The following is a 25,483-nucleotide window of genomic DNA, read 5'->3' as shown; positions in this document are numbered from 1 at the left end:
TGCGTTGTAAAACCTGCTCCCGATCATACATACCTATGTCGGTTTTCATCAACTGTGTTTTGTTGTGATTACTCATCCTCCACCATATCCGCGACGACGACGACGCTGACGACGTCACAGACCGAAAGGTGGTTTCTTTTGTAAGCAGTTAATTTTCTTCAATCATGACATACAGTAACCCCGCCATATATGCGGTTGGTGGTACCATCCACCCACCGCTGTTTCTCGGCTGGCTTTTGACCAATTACCCTGATTTTTTTTCCTAAGTGATTAATGTCAACCATAAACTACAGAAAATCAAGTCAATTGGTTGAAGGACAGCCGAGAAATAGCGGTGGGTGGACGGTACCACCCACAGCATATATGGAGGGGTTACTGTACGTTCTCGGCATGTGTTTGTGAGCATCAAGAGGTACGGTTATTCTCTTTATTGGATTTAAAAACCAATCATCTGTGGTGGTAATAATTACATTTTCGTTCACGCAAATGTGAAAACCCAACAAGTGGGAAATTGCACTTGACTTTAAAAGCTTATGGCTTCGGAAAAACCGGTGGAAGCCAAATTAGAGAAAAAACAATTTTTCCGATAAGCGTTCGATTGGCTGGAAAGTATAATGAAATTGTATGGGTAGTATGAAACAAAGAATTCACGCTAACATTTCAAAGGGGTGTAATTGCTCTTGTAGACAGTGGCTTTAACCGTTGATTTTTCGCAAATAAAAGTGCATCACTCTAAATTAACAATGCTAGGTGGTAGAGGAAACATTCATCTACCTGTTGGTGTCAGTAATTTTCATGTGTGAGCTTTTATTCGCGAGAAATCGTCATTGTTTACAAAACCAATTATGCCCCTTTGAAAATTTGACACTGAATTTGGCTTGATATGTTTTCTTCTTTCTGGTTTCTGCTACGTTTCTACTGGGACATAATGTCTGCTCTATACTGTTTTGACCTAGTCTAAAATTGGTAAATGCTTTACATATCACTGCATAGTGTATATTGACCTAATCCATCCCAAAACCTTTGTCTAGGGATGAGGGGATGAGGATAACATTTCCAGACAGGAATGATTCTTGACTTATTGGCTTTTCATTGAAAGCTTGCAGAGGCCCTTCAGGGTAGTATTGGATTTTTGGATAAAATTTTGCCTACCACTGTACCCACCATGTCGAATGAACGCAAATCGCAACAAATCGTATCCGAAATTTGCATGTGTGTTTGCGACCATCGTCACAGACGCAAATAGCAACCAGCAATTGGCATGACAATTCACCGAAGCATAAAGTCGCGAACTCGCAAAAAAAATAGTATTACTACTGTTACTCACTACTGTTGTAGTAGTTTGCTGATCTTGGTTTCATTCGATATAAACATGATTGGTTTACCCGAGTCGGTTGGTTTTCGCTTTATTTGTATTTCGATCGTCGAGGCAAACGGATGCTACTGCTACGTTGATCGTGCGGTGTTTGGTTTCGGTGATTTGAAGGCAGATGCTGAAGTGTGATCTGATCTGCCAAACGGCGATTTTCTTCGATAACTAAGTCACTAGACGCTATTGTTAACGATTCAAAAAAGTGCTATTGTCAACTTCAGTCAAGTGAGGAATTTCTGACTCATTTAATTAATTAACTGTGCCTCGAAAAAGAAGCAACAACAACGACGGTGAAACAGTGGATCAGAACCGGTTCCAGAAGAATTTATTATCATCTCGTGAAACGGGGTGATGTAATTCGGTAACCGTGAATAGCGAAGACCAGTTGACTTTCGTTGTTCGTGAAAGAGTAGTGATTGACGAAGTGAAAATCGATTTTTGAATACAGAGAAGAAGGTCAGTGAACGGAAATGTCCAACACGAACGAGACCGACAAATATGTTGAAATTGTTATCGAAGAAGCAGCCGGCAACAGCATTGGCAACGAGACGGACACGAAACCGACAGCCACTGTGGTGCCGGTAGTTCCGGAAGTGGTCAACTTACCAAAGGAGGAAGCCAGGCCACCAAAGTCCAACAGCAGTGGCACCCGGGGACGGCAGTTGAAACCAGACTCGAACGGAACTCGCAGCAGATCGGGCAGCGTAAGTGCGACAGAAGGGTTCTTCGTCGGGGAAAAAAACAGTTGTTTGCGTGATAGGTGTGGTATGTAAGAACTGCAATTGACCAGAGCGATGTGGTACGAGTTTTATGGATAAAAGTTCATCAGTCCGAGACCGATGCTCGTATAATTACCAGTTGCATGAGGGGTTGCAGAGTATGTCACTTCACTGAGCGTCTTTGATGGCCATGAGTGCAATTTAACCTTTTCATTCGTCATCGCGAATGGAATGCATCCGCGACTGATTGTAACGATTAATCTCCGTCTGTTTTATTAAAACTTCAACACTAGGGTGCTTCATTTTCGAAAAATAAACATACAATCATGGTCCAAATATTACTGTGGTGGAGATTACCGTATGCGTGATAATGTTTGCACCATTGAGCAGTTTCAAAATTAAAAAAATTCTCAAAAATTTCGTTTTCGAGTTTTTTTTTTATTTATTTAAGGTTCAATTTACTTTGATGCTTTTTCGAAAAATTCAAGAGCAGTTTTTTTTCGACGCATTAGTTCAGATTGCAAAATGCTCGCACTATTCGATTCCTTTTGCTATTCTACACAAAATGACGCGAGCTTTTAGCAATCTGTAATAATGCGTTGAAAAAAACTGCTTTTGAATTTTTCGAAAATGCATCAAAGTAAATTGAATCTTAAAGGGGGATGTTTCTCAGAGTCTTAAACTATGTTTATCATCGATCGAGATTCAACTTGCTGCAATTACGGCCTCCACACGCTTCCGGAATGCACGGCAGCTTCTAATAATGTAGTCTGGATCCATTTCTCTCCAGGTACGGGTCAATGTTTGTCTGAGGCTTGCTGTACTCGGGTGGCGTTTAGAACAGGCCTTGGCCTTCATGACGCGCCATATTGAGTAATCCAGTGGATTAAGATCGTGGCTGGTTGGCGGCCACATATCCTTGGCCCTGAACGGAAGATGTTCCTGCAACCACTTCTGAGTGCGGTTCGAGGTGTGGCACGGAGCCCCATCTTGCTGAAATAACAACATTTGGCTTCGGACCGTACTGTTCTTTGATCCACGGAAGAAAATACTTACTTAAAATCCCGATGTAGACCTCCGTGTTGACCTTGTTGCCTTTTGCAATGAACACCGGGTCCATTTTTTGCCATCGAAAGCCACCAATCCAAACACCATAACGCTAGCAGGATGCTTGGTCAGATACACGTTCTTGTGCTCGTCGGCCACGTTTTTTACCGGAAGAGAACTGATATACCGCTCGGTTCTGGAATTTGATACGGGATCAACGGTAAACATGCTCTCGTCGGTGAACAGGATTACCGGATTTTTTCGCTTAAGGAAGTTCAAGATTTTCTTGCATCGTAGCTCTCGGATGCGGTTGGTAATCATGTGAGTTTTTTTTTTTCCGTGCCCTCGACTTCACCCCGCAATCTTCCTTTACGATCTTCCGTGCCGTATAGTCACTGTTCCCGTGTTCCTTTGCCATTTTTCTTATTGAACGCACTGGATTCACCCGAATCTTCTTTTTGATAGCAGCGATAACTCTCGGAACCCGAGCTGACCTCGGACGACCTGTGGCCACCTTCACGGATAGTTGTCCTTTCTTTTCTCGGTCTAAAACCCTTTCGATGGTCCACCGGAACCTTACCGTAAACCTTTTTTTTTAATACACAGCCTACTACGGTATGAGCTATAGTCTTCTCTGACGTTTGTGAAATACACAAGTATTAGTGCTGAACTCGGGGTAAATTATAAGTATTAGTGCAAGAAAACCTTTGAATTTACCCAAAGTTCTGCACTAATACATGTATAATTCACAAACGTCTATAGGTTACGTGCATGCAAAGAAAACCAAGGCATTGTAGCACAGGTGAAACGGTAACCTTAATAGAGATTGCTAAAGTATGATTGTGTAAGTGATTTGTTTTCATCGGGAAAATTTTCCGCTATGAAGTTTTTTTTTCCCGATGAAAACATTTTGCGTATACGTATACGTGACGCATACTACGTACGACAAACGTCAGCAATCTCTATTGTACGATGGTGCAAACATTATCACGCATACGGTAAGGCGAAATACTATGGGAGGTTTTTTTTAATTTCATCAATATTGCTCTAATGTTGGTTCTGAATTCTGTCAAATGATGGTTCTAAATTCTGTCGAAATCAAATATGTGGTTGCTATGACAATATTCAACATTCCAATCGTTGTTTCAATCAAATTGATGTATTTGACAGGCACATGTCTACTTTCTTTACAAACACATACCGAAACTTTTCAAAATTCATTATCAATGACCATGGTCAAAACAGCACGGAAATTTAAATATGACTTTACATGTTTATTATGACGCAAATTAGACGTAATGATTGATTAAAAGTGAAATATCCAGATTAAAATATCGTTTGGTACTCTGAGCATTAAGGTATTTACTTACATTACTGTCTGTTCATATTTAGTCATTTTAACGCATTTCATAATATCATGAATCACTACTAAAATGACCGTAACGAAGACAGAATTGTTGATTATTATGTGTGACCCCTATATCTTCACGAATCTTCACCAGTTTTTCGCACAGCCCTCATATTTAGCTGGGGTTAGCTTCAATCACTTAATACATAATTGAGCGATTTAAATTCATATGAAACTTTCAAATCATGTTCCCATTTCGTAACAAAATACTCATCATAAACAGGTTCCGATTTCTTGCATCAGCGAAATATAAACGCTGTAGGATGCAGTTTTTTTATTTCCTCAACTACATGGTAGGTACAATGAAACGAATTTACGAATGACTGTAGAAAGTTACATCTCGCAAGCCTTGCAGCAGGAAAGTGGAAACTTGCGCTAAAAAGCAAACGAATTTTGGTCAGCAGATGCACACTGGCTAGCATTGATCGAGACCTTCATGTGTGCGAGTCGAATCGCTTCTCCATGAAGGCCTCTTGAACGTAAAGAAAATGTGAATCGGTTCACAAAATTGGCGAGCTCTTGTGATGTTTTATTATTGAAATAGATAACAGTGGAAAATCAGACTGCGCAAAATTTGAAGTGAAATCTTTTTTCCCTCGCCTAATAGATGAAGACAAATAAGGGCTCTAATTTCACGTGCTTGATTTCAATGAGCTGCAATGGCTAAATACGATTTGATGTAGGTAAATACTACTGAATCGTGAACTTTCGACTTGCAAATTAAATTAGCGTCGATTAAGCTTAAAATCCTTATCCAAATGGAGTTTCCACTTTTCACCCGGTTACTAGACGCAAATTGTTTTTTTTTTGTGGATGGGAAACACTTGAAATGCCAGGATTGAATCGTCGTGATGTTTGCCCAAAAAATATCGAATCACAAAAATAAGATAATTCGACAACCCGTCATCCGAGAAAATAAAATCCATGGTCTTTATAATTCCATTATTGAAATTTATATATCTTAACCCATTATCGCCCAAGGCAATGAGCAACTTGTTCGAAGATGGAAACTTGTAGAACGTCAAGATTGAAATGTCAAGATAATTAGAAGATTCCGTAGTACTTTGTCATTTCAACTAAATATTCCGCATGTTATTATGAAGCTCAATAGAGCTCTACTAGTTCCAAAACTTGATGGTCTACGATTTTTTGTTAACTTTTAAGTACCTTAAAACAAATGGGAACAAATCATCGCAGATAGATCATGTCGTAGCAGTTGAACATCCAAACAAATTCAGAATGCAATATATACGGGAAAACTGGACTGGACGGAACTAAACATTGATCATAAAATGTTGATATGTGGTATCAAACTGATTGAAGAATTTGAAAAACCAGAAGAAAAAAGTAGAAGAGTCTGTGCCTAGGGGCACGAACGGAAGCTTGACGTAGGACCGCTAGTGGACGGAACAAATGTGAACATTTAGTTCTTTTAATTGATCAATCATCAAGATAATTATTATCTTAACTCTTTCCGTTTTTTATTTGTAAGCGTATCAAATTTGTAGTATTTATTTCAAAGAGAATGTTGATGAGGAGAATCCAAGGGACTGTCAACTTGAGTATTTTTGAGTCATCTACCCGACTTTAAAAGGTGTATTTTGAATTTTTTTTGTTATTTATGAATTTTTAAGTTTTGTGCATTTTGATATTAAAGTGTATTCAATTCACCCCTCACAGGATTTCCTTCCGAATTATATGAATGGGGCGCCCCGTATCGTTTGTGCAGAATATGTAAAAAAGGAGGGACTTCGAGAGATTGAACTCGTGAGAGCTAATTTTCTCACAAATCTGATTTTATTGGCTTTATGGGGACTGAATGTACACTCAAAGCGAATTATTCTCACTTCTCTCAAATTCTATATGGATTTTTAACACTTCCTACCAGCGTGTTCTGGAAAATGGCTGGGCGATGATGTATCTCACCAATACATTCGGGCCTACAATTCCACACCTTCTATAGAGACCAGGTTGAGCCTTGATAGCTAGCTGCTTGCGGGAACTGATGGCCTTGACAAATTTCCAAATAAAGGGTGATACGGTCAAAATTTGGTCAAGGGAAAACGCGTGTAAATCGGTGAAATCGTTTATTTAAAAAATCAAATTAAATTTCTTTTTCAAGTTCAATTAGTATAAAATTCAGTAAAAATATTCAGTTAGGCTTCCGCTTTTCCAAATCCGAATTGTCGGGCCTTACGCTTGACCCCTGCCATCAGATTTTGTACAGCCACCTTGTCCACCTTCTTCGCCGCAGAAAGCCAGTTTGCCTTGAACTGCTGCTCGCCCTTAGCAGTTTTTTTGGTCTTCTTTAGGTTCCGCTTGACAATAGCCCAATGGGCGGAGCTCTGGCGTGTTGGGAGAGTTCTTGTCCTTGGGAACCACCTGCACGTTGTTGGCGGCGTACCACTCCATGGCCTTTTTACCGTAATGGCAAGATGCCAAATCCGGCCAAAACAGTACGGAACAACCGTGTTTCTTCAGGAAAGGCAGCAGACGTTTATTCAAACACTCTTTCACGTAAATTTATTGGTTGACAGTCCCGGAAGCTATGAAAATGCTGCTTTTCAAGCCACAGGTACAGATGGCTTGCCAAACCAGATATTTCTTTGCGAACTTTGACAGTTTCATGTGCTTGAAAACATCTGCTACCTTTCCCCTTCCTTTTGCCGTATAAAACTCCTGTCCCGGAAGCTGCTTGTAGTCGGCTTTGACGTAGGTTTCGTCGTCCATTACCACGCAGTCAAACTTCGTCAGCATCGTCGTGTACAGCCTCCGGGATCGCGCTTTGGCCGTCGTATTTTGTTTATCATCGCGATTTGGAGTCACTACCTTCTTGTAAGTCGATAATCCGGCTCGTTTTTTGGCTCGATGCACGGTTGTAGACGATACACCCAGCTTATTTGCGGCATCTCGGAGAGAGAGGTTAGGGTTTCGCTTGAAACTACCGGCAACTCTCTTTGTCGTCTCAGCGGCTTCCGGTTTTCGATTTCCCCCCGATCCAGACTTCCTGGCTGTCGACAAACGTTCCCCAAACACTTTAATTACATTTGTAACGGTTGATTTGGCAACTTTTAGCGATTTTGCCAACTTTGCGTGCGAGTAGCTTGGATTTTCACGATGCGCGAGCAAAATTTTGATACGCTGCTCTTCTTGCTTGGACGGCATTTTGACAACTGAAGAGTGAATTCCAAAATCAAAATAGGAGCAACATTCTACACACACACACACCTTCAAAATGAGGGGTGTTCAGGTTTTTTAAATGCAAAATTGAAAGAAATACGTCAAGTTGATATTGACCAAATTTTGACCGTATCACCCTTTAATACTCTTAACAAATTTATGGTGGTCCTGAAAAGGACCATTTTGTAGTGATGGTTGAGTAATGCTGAGCTGAGCACGACGAGCTACTGATTCCGATCCTAGCCTAGCGGTGGGACTTCTTCCTCCTTCTCTATGGTTGCTCATATGAGGTCTGCAGCTCGCTGCTTGCAGGCAGCCTTTCGTTGTTGTTGTTGTTGTTGAAAGCACTCCTGCTGCTGCTGCTGCAGTACTGGACACCACCACTTACGGTGATTGAATGAGCACAGTTCAGTGGGACCGCATCGAATTCGATTTTTAAGTCTGTGTTAGGGAATGCGTTGTTTTCAGACATTCGGTGATAATTTTGATCACCATTGCAACAGTTGGACATTTGGTATTTTTCAATAGTGACCTTTTGAAAATTAACTAAGTGTTCATTTTAGCAGATTGGTAGATACATTTTCAATCGTATGGCTTGTTTAGAATTAAAATCTATCTGCTATTGGTCGAAACCTGACCTCTTTTCGTAAGGCTGTGCATTTTGGTTTTTTTGAAATTGCGTGGATTCTATAGATCCTGTGGAGATCTATCTAGCCCTGATGTATGTGTTGGTAGAGGGAAAAATGAAAACTTTGCGGGAGACGATGTCTTAACACTCGAAAGCAATTTTGTGGAATATGAAGTAAAACAAATCCTAGCTAGTTGATGATTTTGTTTGATTTTATTTATTTGTAAAGTCGCCGGGAAATACCAGCTGGCGATTTGTTTTTTTTTTTATGATAACTCCTTACTTGAAAACAGCCAAAAACTTACAAACAGGCTGCTTTTTCATGGTATACAGTGTGATAATTCAATAATCAATAAATTATCTCAACATTTAGTGGCAAACCATTCATAAATTTTGGTAACATACAAATAAATTCTATAATCCACTATAAATTTCATCTGTAAGCGCCGATTGAAACAATCTTTTCGACGTCACTACAAGGGTGATTGATTAAACAAAAGAAACGAATCGTGCGGAATGAAAGCCGAGGAAAAACTAATTGCACCAATATATTCAGGCCTACAATTCCACACCTTCTATAGACAGGTTGAGCCTTGATAGCTAGCTGCTTGCGGGAACTGATGACCTTGACCAATGTCCAAAAAATACTCTTTAACCATTTTTTGGTGGCCCTGAAAAGGACCGTTTTGTAGTGATGGTTGAGTAATTCTGAGCTGAGTGTTCAACACGGATGATGCTGTCGAGCTGTCTGTCGTTTGAAGCGAGGGTGACACGCATGGCATAGATGACCGACCCGCAGCGACTCACGAAGAGCTACTGATTCCGATCCATAGCATAGCGGTGCAGCTTCTTCCTCCTTTGATGGTTGCTTATGTGGGCTCTGCAGCTCGCTGCTTGCAGGCAGCCTTTCGTTGTTACTGGATAACAATTTTCAACACCACACGCCGAAAGCACTGCTACTGCTGCTACTGCTGCTACTAATTTCGACGACCGAACACCACCACACAGTGGTGTGGTCGTTGGGTGGCGTGTGGTTCTGAGTATGGTGATGAGTGTGCAAAATATTACGCAATTCCATCCTCCCTATTCGCACGCGCCCGAGGATCGGAGGCGAATGCCCCTTCGACTTGTTTCGTCTACTTACTACTCTCTGACGACTGTGCTGGGGAAGCAGCATATGCATGTAGGTAATTGGTGGATTTGTTAGTTAATTCGACGCTTTTGGACAATGCTGGACATTTACTAGTTTTTCAATAGTTTCTTGTTGAAAATCAACATTCGAAAGCATTGTTATCGATACGTAGCCATATTTCTGATCGATTGGTGATCAAATTATTGAAATTAGACCAGGGGCAGCTGAGTTATTAACGTTAAAAATCTTTTTTAATTTGTTACATGTTCCATTTTCGGTTTTCACAAAGTGTACCTCCATATAGAAATCAAAGACGTAGTCCTACGTCAAAAAGATTTCATAGATAATCAGCGCATCAAAGTTACAGTTTAAAGAAACAAAGAAAAGATATCACGAGGAATTAGTAAAAAAGGCAACGTGGCAGCAGAAGAAATAGAGATCAATGAGGCATACAACCAGTTAGAAAATAAATTAAAATCCGCTGCAAACAATGTTTTGAGGAGTACAGAAATACCAATAACTTCCAAAATAAAAACAGCACCGAAAAGATTGACAAAGGCACAGAAGAGTACTAGAATCGCAAAAGAACGAGGGATGGACATAACTATTGCAAGAACTAATATCGATATAAGACGGCAAGAGTATAGGTTGGCAGATAGGGATCACAAAGAAAAAGAAATTGTGAATTTCTTTAATAACATGTCAGTGTATGAAGGTATAATGCGAACACATCAATACCTGAAAAAGTTTGTGAAAACAAAAGAAAGATTGTCATAACCTACCATAACAATGGCGCAATGGGAGAAGGAGCTCGATGATACACTAGGAGAAGAACTAATCATTGAAGAAGATATAGAAGAAACGGAAACAGGACCAACAAAGAAAGAAATCAGCTAGGGGAAATAAGAAATTTAAATGTTCAAATTGTGGTGAAAACCACAAATCCAATTTTTGGGAATGTAAGACTCGCAAAGCGATCCTACAATCTCGTTCTAACCGACAGGTAGGAAACGCTCCACGTTTCCGACCAGGTACAAATTCCTCTGCTGTTAACAACGGTCAGCGAGGAACAAATTCTACATTCGTACCCGTAGGTACAAATATCACCCCTGCTTCAAATGTTTCATCTGTACCTACTCCCCTCGCTGCTAACAATGTTCAGCGAGTTAATGGAGCTACCTATGCTGCTATTGCAGCGGGTAGAAATCAAAATACTAACCAACGTTCTAACGGAAATTTTGACAATTTTGACTTAGGAAGCATTACTGCTCCTAAAATGGAATTTTTACAGAATTCATTAATTGACATGATTTCTGATATGCTTAAATCTAACTCCATGTTTGATGCTATTCAAACTGGAGTAAAATTTGCTAATAATATTGTCATGACTTTAAAATTCAGTAATGGATTTTAAAGCATTAAACATTTTAAATTGGAATGCTCGATCTCTTAAAGATAATGAAGACGAGCTATTTAATTTTTTAAGAGTTCATAACGTGCATATTGCCGTTATAACTGAAACGTTCCTTAAACCTGGCCATAAGGTTAAGAAGGACTCAAATTATTTAATTTATAGAAATGATCGTCTTGATGGACCCTGTGGTGGCGTTGCCATCATTATTCATAGACGAATCAAACACAAAATACTTTCTTCATTTGAAACCAAAGTTTTTGAAACTTTGGGAGTTTCTGTTGAAACAAAATTTGGACAACTTACGTTTATAGCTGCCTATTTGCCATTCCAATGCGTAGGCCAGCAAAAGAATTTTCTCAAGGGTGACCTTCAGAAACTTACCCGTCATAGGTCTAAATTCTTCATTATTGGTGATTTTAATGCAAAACACCGCTCATGGAATAATGCTCAAAGCAATTCCAATGGTAATATTCTGTTTGATGATTGTTCTGCAGGTTATTACACTATTCAATATCCAAGCAGCCCAACATGCTTTTCTTCTGCAAGAAATCCCTCAACTATTGATTTGGCCTTAACTGATTCATGTCATCTTTGTAGCCAATTGGTTACCCATGCTGACTTCGGTTCTGATCACCTTCCAGTAACTTTTGAAATATCCCAAGAAATAATTTCTAATCCCAACAGCTTTACTTTCAATTACCATAGGGCTGATTGGGAGCAGTATCGAACATTTATGGAATATAACTTCGATCCAAACATTCCTTTGCAAACCAAAGATGAAATTAATTATGCTCTTGAATCTCTGACTACTTCTATAGTTGAAGCAAGAGCTGCCTCAGTACCAAAATGCGAGGTTAAATTCGATTCAATTATAATAGACGATGATCTTCAGCTCTTGATCCGTCTTAAAAATGTCCGTAGGAGACAATTTCAAAGAACACGCGATCCTGCCATGAAAGTTATCTGGCGGGATTTGCAAAAACAAATTAAAAAGCGATTCTCTGCCCTGAGGAACAAAACTTTTGAAAATAATGTTTCTAAATTAGACCCGAGTTCCAAACCCTTTTGGAAACTCACAAAAATTTTGAAAAAACCTCAAAAGCCAATTCCAGCGCTTAAAGAAGGTGGTAAAATTTTGATCACAAATTTGGAAAAAGCTCAGAAACTTGCTAAGCAATTCGAGAGTTCCCATAATTTCAGTTTGGGTCTTACTAGTCCTATTGAGAATCAGGTTGCTCGGGATTTTCGGAATATTTTCTCTCGGGAAAATATTTTTGATGATTCCTGGGGGACTGATTTGGACGAAGTAAGGTCTATAACTAAAAAGTTTCAAAATATGAAAGCTCCAGGTGATGATGGAATTTTCTATATCCTCATCAAAAAACTCCCAGAGAGTACCTTGTCTTTCTTGGTAAAATTATTTAACAGATGTTTCCATTTGGCATACTTTCCTGATAAATGGAAAAATGCAAAAGTTGTTCCAATTTTGAAGCCGGATAAAAATCCAGCTGAAGCTTCTAGCTACCGTCCAATAAGTTTGCTTTCTTCAATAAGTAAACTTTTTGAAAAAATAATTTTGAATAGAATGATGCTTCACATCAATACGAACTCAATTTTTGCAGATGAGCAGTTGAGAGTTACCAATTTAATTCGTTCAAACAAATCTGAAGGCCACTCAACTGGAGTTGCTCTTCTAGACATAGAAAAAGCATTCGACAGTGTTTGGCATGAAGGTTTGATTGCTAAATTGAAAAAGTTTAATTTTCCACTTTACATTATGAAATTAGTTCAAAATTATTTAACTGACAGAACTCTGCAGGTAAATTATCAAAATTCCAAATCTAATCGACTACCTGTTAAAGCAGGAGTTCCTCAGGGTAGCATTCTTGGGCCTATATTGTATAACATTTTCACTTCGGACCTCCCTGATTTGCCTCAGGGTTGCCACAAATCTTTGTTCGCTGATGACACAGGCATTTCCGCTAAAGGAAGAAGTCTTCGTGTTATTTGCAGCAGACTTCAGAAAAGTTTAGATATTTTCTCTTCTTATTTACAAAAATGGAAGATTTCTCCCAACGCTTCCAAAACTCAACTTATAATATTTCCACATAAGCCTAGGGCTTCCTTTTTGAAACCTAGTAGTAGTCACATAGTCACTATGAACGGAGTTCCAATTTCCTGGTCAAACCAAGTGAAATATCTTGGATTAGTTCTTGACCAAAAATTAACTTTTAAAGATCACATTGAGGGCATTCAAGCCAAATGTAACAAATATATAAAATGTTTGTATCCTCTTATAAACAGGAAATCCAAACTTTGCCTGACGAATAAACTTCTAATATTTAAACAAGTTTTTAGACCGGCCATGCTTTACGCTGTGCCAATATGGTCTAGTTGTTGCACTACCAGGAAAAAAGCACTTCAAAGGATTCAGAACAAAATTCTGAAGATGATTTTGAAGTTGCCTCCCTGGTACAGTACTACCGAAGTACATAGAATTTCGAATGTTGAGACTTTAGCACAAATGTCCAACAAAATAATTAATAATTTCCGGCAAAAATCGTTACAATCCTCAATTGCAACGATTGATTCCCTTTATACTTAGATAAGATTTAGTTTTAGTTATTTAGTTTTAAGCTATCAATTGTTATACTGACATGCAGGTTTAAAAAACCTGTTTAAAATACTGAATTGCCAAGACAGGAACAATATAAAAACACTTAGATATATATCATAACAATTAAGGCTGGTAAGTTACTGTAGTAACTGGAGCACCTAGGTTAAAAATGAAATGTAATTTATTTTGAATTTGGAACAAATAAAGAGTTAAAAAAAAAAAAAAGCTAGGGGAAATGACGGCTTCGGCATGACAGACTATTTTCGGCAACCCAAATTGAAACACTATTTTCACTGGATTTTCTTACGAAAACACTTCGCTGAAAGCATGCAAACGATTCTTTATGCTTTCAGCTTCAATTTGACTATATTTTTACCACTGAGAAAAAGCAATCTAGCAGTTTTCTTGAAATGAAACACACGCTCTACAAATTGTAGCTGATTTCGAGTTGCCGATAATAGAACAGCAGATTTACATGCAGTTCAAATGGAACGGTTGCCGAAGAAAAACTGGTTGCCGACAATACTCGCTCTCACTAGAGAAGATTGGAGCTTTTTAAAAGCGTTTCAAAACAGTTTTTGACAATTCTTTCGACTGAAATTGTTAGAGCAGCTGGCAGCAAAAGATTGTAAACAAACCAATACTGCATATGTGTGCGTTCCATAGAGAAAAAGGCTATAGAAAGAAAGTCGCTGCTTAGGTTGCCGAGAATACGTAAATTCCCCTAGATAATACAAAATCTAGCAAATGAAAAAGCAAAAAATGAATTTCTAAGGTATGCTAATGATGAAACTTTAGAAGAGATGATACCAGATGAATGGGAAAAAAATCAATTCAAGTACCAATACCTGAGAACAAAGGAGTTATAGTGGCTGCTGAATTTCGAGGAATCATTTATGCAACATAGGTTACAAAATAAATGCAACTTGGTTGAGAGAGCGGTTGAAACGATACACAGGATAACCGGGAATACATCAGGCAGCCTTCACCCAGCGAAGATCGTCGGATAGCATAGCATAGCATAAACGATTGCACAAATCGTGGGGGCTATATAATGGTCAACCAATACATTTTGTCGAAAATATCGTGTGTTGCTGTGAAAAAAAACACTTGGGACTAGTGGTTTTTCCCACACATTAAAATCGACAAATCAAGCATCGCATTATACACCCGGCCACATCCTTACAATTGCAAGGGATAGGAAGGAAAATTAGTCCAACATCTACTTAAGAAGGTGCAGGGAACCCATACTACCTTCATAGATGCCACGGGAGGGAACATTTGTGTTAGTAGGAAATGGAATATATTTAGGAATCTCTATTCGGCAATATAAAGTAAAGGTTATGTGAAAATGTAAACAAATTTAAATTAATACAAAAAGAAAGATCTCACCAAAATTATCTGCTATAAGCCTGTCTTTCCATGTTTTCGAAGCTGTTTCATGCATTATCCTTGCCAATACTCTCCAGCAACCGTTTTCTTTTCAAACCGAGACCATTTATCACTCTTTCGCCTGCGCTACTGTATTGGAAGCAAACCGCAGGATTCACAGCAGAATGGGCAGACTCGACTCTTCAGTATTTGGAGTACATCTGATCACCAACACCATCATAGAACGATTAGAAAACCGAACACATCCGATGCAGACATCGATCGCTTCACTATACCACACATTTCTGGTCCGAGAGAACACGCGATAGCAGATAGCGACATCTCTTCTGATTCTTGCAAACACGATGAATCACGTTTCCTTCTCGATTCGAAAACTTCCCAGAAAGCGAGAAAACCACCACAATCACACACGCATAACCGTCGGGAGGCAAAGTGCCAGCGCTTATCAGCCAAATGCAAACGAAAACGCAATGCAAAACGCACGCACAAAACAGAGAGAAAACTTAAAACAGAACCGTTACCGACGGGTTTCGAAACTCCATCATCTATTATCTTAACTCTCTGGCCCTGAAAAGAGCCGTTTTGTTGCCAAACCGTACAGCCGCTTACGCTTGGCGTGTTCAGTGTAGGTGACAGCATCACGGATCTCATGTTCCAGGAACACCTTCAGCACACCCCGTAGATCAGACCGGAGATACGTTTGACACCGCCACGGCGAACCAGACGACGGATGGCGGTTATCACGAAGAACCTTGCGATGACGCTTGGCGCCTTCTTTACCAAGACCTTTTCCTCCTTTGCCACGACCAGTCATAGTTGCTTGTTAGGTAGAAGAGTGGACTACCTAATCTGCTACCACCTTCCTACTGCTGCTATTGATACTTCGCTGCCTGCTCACCACGCCGTCCGAAGCGAAAATGAGTTGAGGCTAGACAGCAGCGCTCAGGTTGAAGCAGAATGACCAAGTGGTACTCGATTATGACGACTGGGTTTGAGAAGAACGTTTATTTCATGAAGAAACAGTGATAAAATTATCACTTTTTATTTGTACATTGGTACATTGGACAATGCTTGACATTACCACTTTTTCAATAGTTTCTTGTTGAAAACCATCAGTCGGAAGCATTGTTATTGATGCGTCGAAATATTTCTGATCGATTGGTGATAAAGTTATTGAAATTGGTCCAGGGGCAGCTGAGCTATTAACATTCAAAATCATTCATAATTTTGTTACATGTTCCATTTTCGATTTTCACAAAGTGTACCCCCATATAGAAATCACAGACGTAGTACTACGTCAAAAATGTGTTTGGATTTTTTCGTGTTCAACAGAAATGTCTAGATTGGATTCAGCCTAATGGTACTACTCCAACTAAGTAAAAAATTTCGTAAATTTTCCTCATTTTCCGGCAGATTTTTAAGGTTTTCCATAGGAAAACATGAGGCAAATTCACTCATCGCTGAATTCCTGCACTGTTTGCGATTTATGAGTAAACTGAACTCAAATTTGAGTCATTCACCCAGGGAAGATCGTCGGATGACCAAATATTCATAGCAAGGAGAGTGACTGAAGAACGATGGTATGACGGAAAAATGACTATCGTAGCATCGATTGATTTGAAGAACGCATTTGATAGGGTCGATATCAAATGTATTAACAGGATTCTGCAAAACTTGAAGGTTCCTCATCATCTTGTCCAAAGGGTTCAACTTAGAGAAAACCAAAATCATATGGAAAGGAGTAAGCACAACTGAAAAGAGTAAAGGAATGGGAATCAAGCAAGGGTGCCCAATGTCTCCGTTCATTTTCACTTTAGTTATCCAAGATGTATTAAAAGAGGTTAAGGAAAAAGTGAAAAAATTTAATCTATTGGAGGAAAAACATTTGAAGCCTCCAATATTACTGGCTTTTGTGGATGATATTTTGATACTAGCTGCATCCAAAGAAGAACTTGAAATCATATTAAAATATCTGAAAGAAGCTCTAGCAAAAGTAGGTCTTGAAATAAATATAGAAAAACCTGTATTTTAATCAGGGAACTAAACAACGAGCAATTTCCGGTGAGTATAAAGTACTTGGGAATCCATTTGATGCAAGGTTTCGATAGATCGTTGACTACAAGACAAAGATACAAGGACACGATGGAAATTGCAAGGGTGGTAATAGAGTTTATTAAGCGACGAAATACCCCATGGAGCTTAGGTAAATTGATCTATAAAAATGTCATCTCTACTGCAATTACGTATGGAACAAAAACGGCAACAATTTGGAAAAAGAACATGTTTTCAATAGCAAGATATAAACACCAAACAGCGCGAGATATATGGGAATATGCAAGGATTATTCCTTCCTCCAAACGAAATATGCGCAGCAAATATTTTAGAACGACAAACTGCAGTCAAAAGAGTGAGAGTATAACGTATCTGCTATTGAGGACATATACAAAGGAGACCAGAGGATAATTTATTGAAAAGAGCAATAAACCTAAGAACCAGTAGAAAGAAACAAGGAAGACCGGCGTTCACGTGGAACGACACAATTAAGAAAGATATGGAAAAAATTGCCGGAAGTGGAAATAGAAAAATGGAATGAGTTAGCAGAGGAAAAGGAATGTCTCAAAAGAAAAACGGATGAAATTTATAAACTATATTGTAGCGAAGACGAGAAGGAAAAGATTTTCCAAACAATAAGAAAACGAAAAGCGTAGTACGAAAAATCAATCTAAATATAATGAAGCCATGATAAATATATGAAGAGAAACATTGAAAATAATATCTAGGTAGCCAGAACATAAAAAAATACAATGTAAATCTTTCCTACAAAGACTTTATTTTTGCCTAAACTCAGACATCAGTTCGATTAGCAGAGACGTTTTAGTGCTTCGATTCATATGAAAATGTCAAATATTGCATTTTGAAAACATTTACCTAATTTTATCACAAATGTGAATGATTGCTCACAACAAACAATAATCTAATTACCTACCGAAAGGAAGAGACAGCATCTTAAAAACTTAATGTAAAATGAGAATTACAACGGAACTGTGGTGAGGAATGGGTTCCCGAACAAGGTGGAGAGATATCCCGACGGCAGAAAAAGTAAAAAGCTGAAGAGAACACGATCAGCGCAGCCAACGACAAGAGCGCTAGATTTTGTTGTACAGGTGAGCATCCTTCAGGAAAGCGATCAGCACAGTCAACGTCGAGGGGCCGTTACCAAGTATATTCCTGACGTTTTCCGAGAGTCAGTGTTGCTTGCGTAGCCTCTGGAACTCCGGGCAGACACACAGTACGTGTTCCACCGAGGCTGGGATGCCGGAAATTGGGCAAACCTTGTGGAAAGGTGTCCCACCGAAATTTCAGGAAATCCTCGCATGGCCAGTCCGGAGTCTTGAAATGATCGACTGGTCCTTGTACTTGTGGCTGTCCGGCCAGGGTCGTATGGTTTCCTTGATCTTTCTCAGGGAAGTGGTCCACGACTGGAACCATTCCTGCTGCTAGGCTTCCATGATAGTATTGGTAATCAACGCCTGACGGCTAGGAGGGGTACATTCCTGGTGTAGTGGGGACCGGATGGACCAGATCCCGCCTGTCTGTCCGCAGCCTTGTTTCCGGGAACACCGCAGTGTCCGGGAATCCACGTAAAGACGGTTGAAGGTGGGGCGTACCTTGTAGTGGCTTGTATCCAGGGTGGCTCGGGGATTCGGCTTCCAGCGCCTGGATGACGCTATGTGAATACGTTAGCACGAGGATTGGTTGATCTGCCGGAGTGATGACCGCATCGACAATAGCTGCGGCTTCTGCGGAAAAGACGGAACACTCCTCCGGTAGACTTTAACTTGTTGCAGTGTTCGGTCCTGCCACTCCAGCGCGCGACTGCGATTCGTCCGTAAAGCGATGAATGTGTCCCGGATGAACTGACCCGAGAAGCTCTGAAACAGAACGCCTTACCCAAGTAACAATTCAAGCTGAACATTAAGAACAGAAGCTGATTATTGGTTGGTTGAATTAAGGTATACGAAGCTGATTAACACCAGGCTGAATATATAGTTGGTTAGTAGTACATAAAGCGAATTGTATCTATATAATTTAACCTCAGTAGGTTAGCTGATCTAAAGACTGAATAAGACTTATTCAAGCTTAACACTACTCGATTGACAGAATAATATGGATCTATTGCACAAAAGTGTTAAATGTCGTCATTAAAATGCATTTCCGACATTCAAGTTCTTCTAAATTCACTGCCTACCTTTCTAATCCCAAGCAGTGCCCGCAGTAGAGACAAGAAAGAGAAGCTTTTTAGGAATAGCTCCAGATAGAAGTGCACTGCGACGACGTCGGAAGTATTAACATTTGTATTCCTATGTTTTTTTTTCTGTTCACCACTTTATATTGCACATAATTTTCGGATCGCATTTAAAAAATATAACTCAATTTTGGCATTAACATAGCATCCAAATGACCATCGAAATAAATCGCGCACTTGTGTTCACATTGTGTTTACTGCACTTGAAAATGAGAGGACTGTCACAATTTATTGTTTACAATTTTGAATTGCTGCTATTATTCAACTTAAAGTTGACGTGCTTCAAGTTAATGATCATACCTTTTGCCACACAGTGCTTAAGTGGTCCAGTAGATATAGTTGACGCCTGTGAATCAGCGACTGCCGGTTTGAATCCCGGAATGCAAAGGTAATTTTTAGACATATAATAACAATATAAATATGAAACTTCAATTAGTCAGCAAACATGGTAAAGCAGTCTCATTAAAAATATAAGATATGTAGCGGTCTTCCATTATTTTTTTGAAATAAACTAGAAAGCTGAATAAGGGTTGGCAATGACTGTTATTTAATGACTTAAAAAGTTTATAATTTATATTACTGTTAAGCTTTTGGCTGATTAAAATCACCAGATTTAGATGTTTAAAAGATGGACAAAGGTTTTTGTTTTTTTCCTTTGGTTTGTTTTCCGTCGATCTTGTTTTCCGTGCTGAGCACAAATGCTACCGACACCAGGAAGGCAGCTCCCACACCTGGACCCTACCTATCGACCCATCAACTCATGAACCGGGGACCAACGGCTTTACTTCCCTGATCAGAGATATTATGCCTCAGAACATCCCGGCGGCGCTGACTGGAAAGGAGGAAATTTCTTACAAAGTGTGTGATGTGACCTTCCAAGCCCCAAACGATGAGCTGCCTGATGACGCGGGATCCACGTCCTGTAGAACGCTTTTGAAATATCAAGGGAGACTAACTCAGCATGGTGACCGTTGTCCTGGGCTTCCTTAAGTTCTTACCCGAGAGCCGCAAAGTAAGTAGAGAATCCGTGTCCTTGCCGGAACCCATGTTGTGGTTCGTCAAGGAGGCCATTAGCCTCCATGGACCTGCCAGAGACGACGATTTACCATTCTCTCCATCACTGTTGTCGCGCAGCAATTGAGCGCAATCCGGCTTCTCTACTTGTCGCGTTACTTTTTGGAATGACCACTACCAAGCTTTGTTTCTTGAAGCCAGGGTACGAGTGGGTGAGCCACAGATCGTTGAAGAGGGCGTGTAGCCTCGTTTTTCCGTCGAGGGAGAGGTTTTTTAACAACCGGTATTCAATCTCGCCCGGCCCGGCAGATTTACCACTGCTGCTGCCGAGGGCAAACTGAAGTTCCCGGAAGGTAAATGCTTTGTTGATCAGGAATGAAGGAATATCGGGTGGAATTCGCAAGTCACGGATGCTGCTTATGGAGGATTTGACGTGCTGGACGAAATCGTTGTCGTAGCCACTGATAGCAGACAAACCGGCGAAATAGTTCCCTAATTCGTCGGCAATGTCCTTCGGTTCTGAGATCGCGGTGCCATGAGCTTGGATAGTAGCAGGAGTAGACCGCTGCTTGCTGCGATCCCACAAGTCGCGCGATGATTGGGATTCGTCAATTGAATCCAGGAAATCCATCCAGCTAAATCGCTTCGCATCACGGATCACCTGTCTGCACTAGAGATGGCATTCTCGGTAACACTTCAATGCTTCCTTCCTATCAGGATCTTCTAAGGTGAGGCACTTAATCCGGCGTAAAACTTTGCGCCGCACCTTCACCGCACATTTGGTCTCCTCATTCCACCAACGTATGGATGGATCCTGTTGCAGCTTCTTAGAGTGCTTTCGTGAGTCTGGATATGTCGTTCGGATCGCGTTTCTGAAAGAGAGCGTCTGATTTCTTCCTGAAAATATTCCAGTCGGCTTCCTCGTAGCGCCACCTGGGTCTCCGAGTCGTTGGGGAGACCGCAGCTACGGAAAGCTGTATGCGGATCGGGTAGTGGTCACTACCGTGCAAGTCGTTACTGTGCCCTGTCCATTAAAAAAAAGGTGGGAGCGCCGTCGTTCAGCACCACCAGAAAAATGTTTGCTAGGGTAGAACCTCAGGAGTCTGGACGGTGCCCATTGAGTCCGGATGGTGCCCATTGAAGTCCCCGACGATGAGCTTGGAAGTAAGTTGCAGCAGCGCTTGTAACTCCAATCGTATGTCCCTCCCAGTCGGTTGTCACGAAACTGTTCGATTTGATGGTGAACAATACCCAACAAACATTGTAAGCAGAAGAAGAACTTATTCAGACAAAAATATGCTTGTTCAGCTAAAATATGGCTTATTCAGCCTCTAATCAGCTCAAATTGTTTGTTGGGTAGTTCATAATTATGCCAGTAGTTAATTTCTATATCTGCTTCTTCTTTTGGCTTTTACGATCCAACGTTACGTTTACCGTCAAGCTAATGTTCTTTGAACACTTCCACAGTCGTCCATTAATAGTTTTTTATGCCAGTTTCATATTTTGAATTCGTATCATGGTATGCACAACGATACTAAATGCCTAGGGAAGTCAGAAATTTTTACATGCCGTATAATTATTATGTATCAATACAAGGCACCGAGCAGAACTAATTTGAGTTTTATTTAATTAACACAATTGTAATTCGATACGTCCAAATTGGCACAGAACTCCTACTCATGCCGTTTAGCTTGGATTCAGATAGAATGAATTCATAGTTTATATTTATGAAAAACTACTTTGTGATGGTTACGGATGGTTGACCAATTTGAAAACTTCCTGGACGATAGCAAATGACGAGAAAAAGTTTTCATAAAAATGCTTACTGTAACTTAATGAATTAAATATCGAGACAGTAAGTGAGATTAGAATACAGCACACGAACGAGCGTATTAGCTTACAAAGCAATTGTATTACTGCCACCACAATCACCGGACGATCGCATTTCAATCCCTCTCCTATACACCGTTTGCTTCCCATCCTATAGCCATGCTATCTATAAAGCAATCACCGGCATAATTCCATATATGTATTCATTTTTAGCGATCGCCCAATCGCCGTACTCGCCGCGACACCGACGCCGCCCAGAACGATGCCGTTCCACTGCTGCCGGTCGACGAGGGTCGTTTGCCGAGGCAGAAGCCCCCCTTAGCCGGTCCCGAGATGGACGTAGATGATAGACCGTCCAATGGACCGAACGATAACCGAGGAATCGATGACGGATTTCTACCGGAAAAGCCAACTCGGGATGACCGTGATCGGGACGTTGACCGAAGGAAACCCGGCAGAAGGGACAGCTACCCACCTTTTCCGTATGCACCCGAGTATGGACCACAGTTACCACCGGTATTATACTGAATTAGAATTGACCTTTCCATTGGTTTGATGATTGATAACTATTGTTTGCTTTTGATTGTAGGTTATACAAACGGCAGATGGGGCGCGGATAATTCCAGATGTGAACGTGTATCAACAGAAAAAGAATCTCGCCCAAGGTATGATGGATCTGGCACTGCTCTCGGCCAATGCCAATCAGCTGCGCTATGTACTTGAATCGTACTCGCGGCATCCCTACTTCTACTTCAGCTTGGTGTTCATCTCGACCAGCATCATCTGCCAGGTGGCCGTTGGAATTGGACTTATTTGGAAGAGTCGATACAACATTAAGAATGAGGACGACTTTTGCAAAGCGGATCGCATTAATAACATGATCACGATAGGAATCTTTTTGATAACGCTGGTAAACGTGCTCATATCGGCGTTCGGGGTGGCGGAACCGACACAGTCGGTGTAGTTTTCGAATGGCTTCTGAAGTCGAAACATTGGTCAATGACATTCACAAGTGATACGCATTTAAGTTGTTCATTTCATGATGACGCGAATCTCATATTTTACCGTCAATAAAGATAATTTTGCGACAAGTAATTTCCTTTTACTCTAAAATGCCTCCTCTTAAAGTGATGCAGGTTCAACACACTCCTGCTCCTCTTTTTGCCTACCATATTATCAGTCCAGTGTTGATCATGCAACGTCTGTCGTGAAAGGGTTGGCACTGATAACAGAGTCAGGGTTGCACGATTGCGAACCAAATTTTTCAATCAACTAACGAAGAAATCCCGTCAGTCTTCAGTGAGAGAGTGGAGGGACTTGGCGCCAGGTGCAAAGAATTTGCGTTGTGATGGAGATTCCAAAGTCAACCAAGCAGCAGCTGATGGAGTTTGCCGGTGAAAAACTGCTGGAGAAACTCAAGGACTACAAAGAAAGTACAAAGAAAGCATCCAGTGATTCAAGTGAACCGAGGTTGCTGGATGAAGTTGGAAGTTCCGAATTGATCAGTGAACCTACCGACATGGGCGCCAAATCTGACTCGAAAGAATTGGTTCGGTACCATTCGGTGGTTGAGTTGGACGATCTTGAGGACGATTTCGATAGCTGTTCAGATTCAACGGAAAATTTCCAAATTGATGTGCAAGGACAGGAACGGGCCAGTCTAATACAAAGCACGAAAAACTGGCCTCATAGAATGGTAGGTAGTCACGTTTGCTCGTCTCAATTCACGAAATATACTATCTTATCGAATAAGAGATCAAATTGTGATATATTTTATCGATAGGGAACGGCTAGATAAAGCTGAAGCACGTACATATGTACTCGGGCGACTGTGACTCTATAAATGTTAGTGTCAAAACTGTCCCGTTTATCAGCTTTGTAAATTAGCGATATGCCAATCAAATGTCACCAATCAATCACAGATTTATTGTAACTACAGCCAAACAATATGATTTATTACCATTTAGTATTGGATGTTAAACCACCGTATTGTAATCGGCTTAAAGCCAATTGAGTGAAAGCAAAAGATTGCTGATTTTTTTCTGCATTACAGTTGCTTCATTCATTGTGCATTAATTTTTCGCCAGTTGTTACATTAATTTTTCAAACGATGTATTAGTTTTGAGTAAAATTCCAAGTAAATTCTTACTCAAATCTTTTGAGGAGAATTCCATGGGGTTTAAAAGAGAAATCCAGGATAAATCTGAGAGGAATTCCAACATAATTTTGTGGAGAATTCTACAGTCATCATACGCTGGCAGCGACGTCACCTCATCACATCTTTCGAAATTCCGAATACCTTTCGACAATTGGGCACTAACATAAGATCAAAGTTTTTCTTTTTTCACTCTGATGTGGTCTCTGTTGAAAATTGTCCTAACCAATTCATGGGGTAATGAATTTTGGTTGGACCTATTTTTACCGGCACTAACTTAGTCCATATGTTCTAAGATATTTCTTCTAAAAGTTCATAACTATAAAGAAAAAGAGCTTTTTTCAATGATTAATATATATTTTATAAGAATTTTTCAAATATTTCGGTTTAATTATGTTTTCAAAAATAGTACACTTGAAACTCATTTTCTCACCAACACGGCTCACTTTATAACATCCACAAGAGGAATGTTTTATGACTCTCGGCCTTGCGGGTTCCCAAGCAAACAAATGGTACGTTATATATAGTAAGGGGTTCAACCATGATGTTTTTTTAGGTCCAACTATAATTCAAATTCATTGCTGAAAAAAAATAGGAAAATTATTCTTTCTTCAGTACTATTAGAATCTGGAATAGTAGGCTTTTTCACCAAATACACATTTTTCATGTCCATATATTATATTCATAGTTATACTCAGTTATGCTGAATTGTGTTTCTTGGCTTTTGAAATTAAAGCAGATTATAATTGGATGACTTTAAAAATATATCTCTATTCTTTCAGCCTACAAAATCTGCTCCCACCCTAACAGGTAAGCAAAACCTTCGAAGATCTGATGTCTTAAAGGTAGGTATAACTGTAGGCGATTCAACTGTGCAGCATTGAGCTTGCTCGACTGCTTATTTTACGTCACGTTCGAGTAGTTCTGCAATATTGTTGTTGATCAAATGCATTTTAGAGACACGGTTAACAGAATCCTTCTGCCCGACTTCTAAATTTTGAAGCTAATGCCTCTAAATCAGGGCGTCACAATATCAGCTTCAATCGACCAAATCGATGCGACGAAGAGACTGCTGGCTTTCTTTTTCTGTTAAAGTCGAACAGCTTCGCAGCATTCTAGAACCTCAGTCGGCGTGCACAAACAAATGTTCAATCGCTTGTCTCTCTTTCTCCCGTCGCTCCATTGGTCTTCCTTTCAAGCTTCGTCGAAATGGATGAGCGAAAGAGCGCTCGACTTTGATAGTTTTCTCTTTCCCTTTTTATGGCACAG

General features: G+C 40.1%; 1 protein-coding gene across 1 annotated transcript; it reads left to right on the top strand.

Annotated features, from left to right (window-relative positions):
• The first annotated feature begins 1,420 nt into the window (after nucleotides 1–1,420).
• LOC135715003 (ninjurin-A-like) lies at nucleotides 1,421–23,120 on the top strand. The gene is made up of 3 exons (XM_065238409.1): nucleotides 1,421–2,076; nucleotides 22,273–22,575; nucleotides 22,649–23,120. The coding sequence occupies exons 1-3, from the start codon at nucleotides 1,843–1,845 to the stop codon at nucleotides 23,021–23,023; spliced, it is 912 nt and encodes a 303-aa protein (XP_065094481.1). The 5' UTR covers nucleotides 1,421–1,842; the 3' UTR covers nucleotides 23,024–23,120.
• The last annotated feature ends 2,363 nt before the right edge of the window (nucleotides 23,121–25,483 follow it).

The sequence above is a fragment of the Ochlerotatus camptorhynchus genome, unplaced genomic scaffold, assembly GCF_037179485.1.
Source record: "Ochlerotatus camptorhynchus isolate MF236.1 unplaced genomic scaffold, CSIRO-AGI_Acam_v1.1 ptg000777l, whole genome shotgun sequence".
NCBI lineage: Eukaryota > Metazoa > Arthropoda > Insecta > Diptera > Culicidae > Ochlerotatus > Ochlerotatus camptorhynchus.
The sequence above is the reverse complement of the archived record's forward strand: the minus strand, read 5'-3'. Positions and strand labels throughout refer to the sequence as shown.